Here is a 6,000-nt window from a genome sequence, read left to right on the forward strand (position 1 = left end):
CGGAGCTGAAGAACGGGGAGAGCTGTGTGTAAACACACCTTCCCCGTTCTTCACTGTGGCGCCGTCATCAATCGTCTGTTCCCTGATATAGGGATACACAATCGATGACGTCACACGTCCAGCCACACCCCCCTACAGTTAGAAACACATATTAGGTCATACATAAGCCCTTCAGCGCCCCCTTGTGGTTAACTCCCAAACTGCAATCGTCATTTCCACAGTAATCAGTGCATTTTAAAAGCATTTTTTGGTGTGAAAATGACAATGGTCCCAAAAATTTGTCAAAATTGTCCGATGTGTCCGCCATAATGTCGCAGTCACGAAAAAATCGCTGATCGCCGCCATTAGTAGTATAAAAAAAAAATAATGAATAAAAATGCAATAAAACTATCCCCTATTTTCTAAACGCTACAAATTTTGCGCAAACCAACCGATAAACGCTTATTGCGATTTTTTTTTTTTTTTACCAAAAATAGGTAGAATACGTATCGGCCTAAACTGAGGAAAATGTTTGTTTGTATATATTTTTGGGGGATATTTATTATAGCAAAAAGTAAAAAATATTGAATTTTTTTCAAAATTGTCGCTCTATTTTTGTTTATAACTAAAAATACTAAAAATAAAAACCGCAGAGGTGATCAAATACCACCAAAAGAAAGTTCTATTTGTGGGGGGGGGGGGGGGGGGGGAAAGGACGCCAATTTTGTTTGGGAGCCACGTCGCACGACCGTGCAATTGTTAGTTAAAGCGACGCAGTGCCGAATCGCAAAAAAATGGCCGTGTCCTTTACCTGCGTAAAGGTCCGGGTCCTAAGTGGTTAAAAATATTTATTTTTATATATAATTGTATTCTATTCAAATTTTTAATTATTATCAATAGGACTCCCATTCAACCCAGGCTGCCGGCAGTGCTCCCCCCCCCCCACACACCCACCTACCTCCCATACCAGGGGGTGTCAAACTCCATTTAATCTCGGGCCACATCAGCATTTTGATTGCCCCCAAAGGGCAGGTTGTATCTATAGGACCTAGATGTCCGCAAGAGCACCCCCCCCCCCCACATCGGATGTCAAGAGACTTCTTCACCATTAGGTCAAGAGTCCCCCACTCTCCTTTATAGCACAGTGCACTCCTCTCACTCTGTGCTGCTGCTGGGAAGAAGCTGGGGGGCAGAGCTTGGAAGCAGAAAGTGCAGGGTCTGGAGGAGGATCAGAGGAGGGCAGGAGTCTGCTAAATGTTGAGATCGGGGGTTGCCGAGGCATGCACAGAGGGGCGCAGGATCTGTAGCAGGAGTTCTGTCCTCTCTCTGCTGCCAAATGCTGAGACACAGAGGGCAGAAACGAGCCCCTCTGCATCTGCACAGAGGGGGTGCCGTAAAACTGCAGGAGGGGGTGCCAGGGCCATGTGAAAGGGCCTGGCGGGACCGCGTGTTTGACACGTGTTTTATTCAGTCATAAGAGGATCGTTAGACCAGGGGTTGACAAATTTGCTTGGAATCTAGGAGCCAGCTAAAAAAGTTAGGAGCCAGAAAACGCGCCCCGTCCCGACGAGCTTGCGCGCAGAAGCGAACACATACGTGAGCAGCGCCCGCATATGTAAATGGTGTTCAAACCACACATGTGAGGTATCGCCGCGATTGGTAGAGCGAGAGCAATAATTCTAGCCCTAGACCTCCTCTGTAACTCAAAACATGCAACCTGTAGATTTTTTTAAACGTCGCCTATGGAGATTTTAAAGGGTAAAAGTTTGTCGCCATTCCACGAGCGGACACAATTTTGAAGCGTGACATGTTGGGTATGAATTTACTCGGCGTAACATTATTATAATATTAAAAAAATGGGGATAACTTTACTGTTGTCTTATTTTTTTAATTAAAAAAAGTGTAATTTTTTACCAAAAAAGTGCGCTTGTAAGACCGCTGCGCAAATACGGCGTGACAGAAAGTATTGCAACGATCGCCATTTTATTCTCTAGGGTGTTAGGATAAAAAATATATATAATGTTTGGGGGTTCTAATTAGAGGGAAGAAGATGGCAGTGAAAATAGTGAAAAATTACATTAGAATTGCTGTTTAACTTGTAATACCAACGGCCACCACCAGATGGTGCCAGCTCACAAAAAAAAAAAAAAATTTTATTTTTTTTTGCCCCCCTTCCAAGCCAAGTCGCCAGGACCCTATTTCTAGTCGCCATGGCGACCTAGCGCCCGGGATTTGTCGAGCCCTGCGTTAGACGTATGTAAACGCTCACGATATCTGCTGACTTGTACACAAAAACACAAACTAGATAACGGAAGAACAACTTTATCAACAAGATCTTTAAAAAAAAAAAAAAAAAAAAAGAACCAAAAAAATGTATGTAAATTCTAAAGCCGGCAATAGACGGTTCAAATTCTGGCCAGTTCAGCAGGAACCATGTATGGGCAGGTTGAATGTATTTAATAGTCAATTGACGTCCGGGAAGTGGTTGTGAAATCCTCACTGGATGTCTATTGACGTCCTGCAGGATTACATGCCGGTGCGCGCCCGTGGGGGCGCGCAGCGTAGCGATCGGTGATGCCGGGTGTCAGTCTGACACCCTGCATCTCCGATCTCGGTAAAGAGCCTCCGGCGGAGGCTCTTTACCACGTGATCCGCCGTGTCCAATCACGGCTGATCACGATGTAAACAGGAAGAGCCGTTGATCGGCTGTTCCTCACTCGCGTCTGACAGACGCGAGTAGAGGAGAGCTGATCGGCGGCTCTCCTGACAGGGGGGGTTTGCGCTGATTGTTTATCAGCGCAGCCCCCCCTCGGATGCCCACACTGGACCACCAGGGAGTGCACCCGGTTGCCAAATGGAGAAAAAAAAACCGATAAAACAAAAAAATCAAGTGATGCCAAACAAATGGGCACTGACTGGCAACATGGGCATTGACTGTAATGATGCCCAGCAATGCCATCAGTGCCACCCCTCAGTGTCCATCAGTGTCACCTCTTAGTGCCCACCTATGCCCAGTGCCCACCTATCAGTACCTATCTGTGCCACCCATAAGTGCCCATCAGTGCCGCCTATGAGTGCCCATCAGTGCAGCATACCAGCGCCGCCTATCGGTGCCCATCAGTGCCCATAATTGAAGAAGAAAACTTACTTTATTTACCAAAAAAATTGACAGAAAAAAATACTTTGGGCCAGATTCACATAGAAATGCGTTACGCTGCGGCGGCGTAACGTATCCCATTTACGTTACACCGCCGCAAGTTTACAGCGTAAGTGCTTGATTCAAAAAGCACTTACCTGTAAACTTGCGGCGGCGTAACGTAAATCCGCCCGGCGCAAGCCCGCCTAATTCAAATGGGGCGGGCACCATTTAAATTAGGCACGTTCCCGCGCCGAACGTACTGCGCATGCTCCGTCCCTAAAATTACCCGACGTGCAATGCGCTAAATGACGTCGCAAGGACGTCATTGGTTTCGACGTTAACGTAAATGGCGTCCAGCGCCATTCACGGACGACTTGCGCAAACGACGTGAAATTTAAAAATTCGACGCGGGAACGACGGCCATACTTAACGTTGGTTAGACCACCTAGAGGGCATGCTTAGTTTTACGCAACGCATCTCTATGGAAACAACGTAAATTTAGATCGACGGGCAAAGCGGACGTTCGTGAATCGCCGTAACTAGTCATTTGCATATTCTACGCCGACCGCAATGGAATCGCCACCTAGCGGCCGGCCTGGAATTGCAGCCTAAGATCCGACGGGCTGTCTATGCGTAACTGATTCTATGAATCAGTTACGCATAGATACGACAATCGTATAGATATGACGGCGTATCAGGAGATACGCCGTTGTATCTCTTTTGTGAATCTGGCCCTTTAATTTTTTTCAAAAATTTGGGTCGTTTTTTTAGTTGTTGCGTAAAAAATAAAAATCGCAGAGGCGATCAAATACCACCAAAAGAAAGCTCCATTTGTGGGAACAAAATTATAACATTTTCATTTGGGTACAGTGTAGCACGACCGCGCAATTGTCATTCAAATTGCGACCGCTGAAAGCTGAAAATTGGCCTGGGCAGGAAGGTGCGTAAGTGCCCCCCGGTATGGAAGTGGTTAAGTTGATCAGCGTTGGTGCAACCAGTCGGTCGGATTTTGATTGCTAGCGGCATTTATAGCCAGACAAATTTTCAGCTTTCGGTGCTCTCACAATTTGAATGACAATTACTCAGTCATACAACATTGTACCCAAATGAAATTTTCGTCCTTTTTTTCACGCAAATAGAGCTTTCTTTTGGTGGTATTTAATCACCGTTGGGTTTTTTATTTTTTGCGCTATAAGAGAAAAAAGACTGAAAATTCTGTAAAAAAAAAAAATGAATTTTTCTTTGTTTCTGTTATAAAATTTAGCAAATTTTGTATTTTTTCTTCATTCTTTTGCATAAATGTGAAAGATGAAGTTACGCCGAGTAAATAGATGCCCAACATGTCGCCCTTCAAAATTGCACACGCTCGTGGAATGGCGCCAAACTTTGCTACTTAAAAATCCCCATAGGCGACGTTGCAGGGTAGTGTGGGGGCATTGCAGAGTAGTGTGGGGGCATTGCAGAGTAGTGTGGGGGCATTGCAGAGTAGTGTGGGGGCATTGCAGGGTAGTGTGGGGGCATTGCAGAGTAGTGTGGGGGCATTGCAGAGTAGTGTGGGGGCATTGCAGAGTAGTGTGGGGGCATTGCAGGGTAGTGTGGGGGCATTGCAGAGTAGTGTGGGGGCATTGCAGAGTAGTGTGGGGGCATTGCAGAGTAGTGTGGGGGCATTGCAGAGTAGTGTGGGGGCATTGCAGAGTAGTGTGGGGGCATTGCAGGGTAGTGTGGGGGCATTGCAGGGTAGTGTGGGGGCATTGCAGGGTAGTGTGGGGGCATTGCAGGGTAGTGTGGGGGCATTGCAGGGTAGTGTGGGGGCATTGCAGGGTAGTGTGGGGGCATTGCAGGGTAGTGTGGGGGTATTGCACAGTATGGTTATTGTGTATTTAGCACAGTATGGGGCAGGGATGGCTGAGCAGGGATGGATGGCTTGCTGGATCTGTGACTGCATGTGTCACAGATCCAGACCACAGCAGCTGCTGCTGCTTCCGCTCTCCCCCCCCCCCCTTCTCCTCTCACACTGTACCGTTCGGTACAGAGAGGGGAGGGAGGAACCGGCGTCCTCACATGACGCCGGTTTGTTTACAAGTGATCGCTCCGTCATTGGACAGAGCGATCACGTGATAAACCGCCGCTATCAGCGGCGATTTACCGTGATCCGTGATGCGCCGGGTACGGACATTCCCGTGTGCGCGCCCCAGAGGGTGCGCGGGAGCGCGATTCTGGGAGGACGTCCATGGACATCCCCCCAGAGTTAAGCAAACGCCATGTAGACGTATATCGTGTCTAGGGCGGTTGTTAACTGGTTAAGTGGTTAAGCCACTTACTATAGGATGAGGAACATTCTTCCCGTTTTTAATGACGCTTTGCTTGTTTGCATAGGAGGCACCACCTGAACTTGCAGGAGAGGATGGGGGGGCTGACGACAAAGTGAACCCCGCAGACCCTGAAGTGAGAGACGTACACGTAGAAGACCCCAGTAACCGCGTGCATTATGATAAAGGTAAGCTCCTTGGTCTCTGGGTGATGTGGCTCATTATCCTGAATGATGTCTGGCGCGAGCGCGGTTTTGAAAAATATATTGTGTGACCAATCAGAAGTAGGTGCCTTCTACTAGAATTGCTTGTTCCTGTTCTGGATGGCGATTATTTTATTTACTGCGCTTCTGTTGTCCTGCATAGATGTAATATTGGGTGATTCTTGGTGCATGGACAGTAATTTGCATAAATAATCTTAACAACCCTCAAAATTTCTGCTCTCATTTTGCGAGTAAATTTTGAGGGCTGGCGAGTGTGGGCTGCCTGGGAGCAGGGGGGGGGGGGGGGGGGCGAGCGAGGAGAAGAGAGGAGCCACCGCTGCCGTCTGGTTGTTCAAAGCGTGGGGAACAT

The 6,000-nt window shown here is 47.6% G+C and overlaps 1 protein-coding gene across 2 annotated transcripts in view; it reads left to right on the top strand.

Annotated features, from left to right (window-relative positions):
• GOLM2 (golgi membrane protein 2) overlaps positions 1-6,000 on the top strand; it is a 66,707-nt gene that overhangs the window by 26,374 nt on the left and 34,333 nt on the right. For both annotated transcript variants that reach the window (XM_040342197.1, XM_040342198.1), the window contains exon 5: positions 5,495-5,615. In XM_040342197.1, coding sequence (XP_040198131.1) covers positions 5,495-5,615 — 121 coding nt within the window. The remainder of the gene's footprint in view (positions 1-5,494; positions 5,616-6,000) is intronic.

The sequence above is a fragment of the Rana temporaria genome, chromosome 3, assembly GCF_905171775.1.
Source record: "Rana temporaria chromosome 3, aRanTem1.1, whole genome shotgun sequence".
Lineage (NCBI taxonomy): Eukaryota > Metazoa > Chordata > Amphibia > Anura > Ranidae > Rana > Rana temporaria.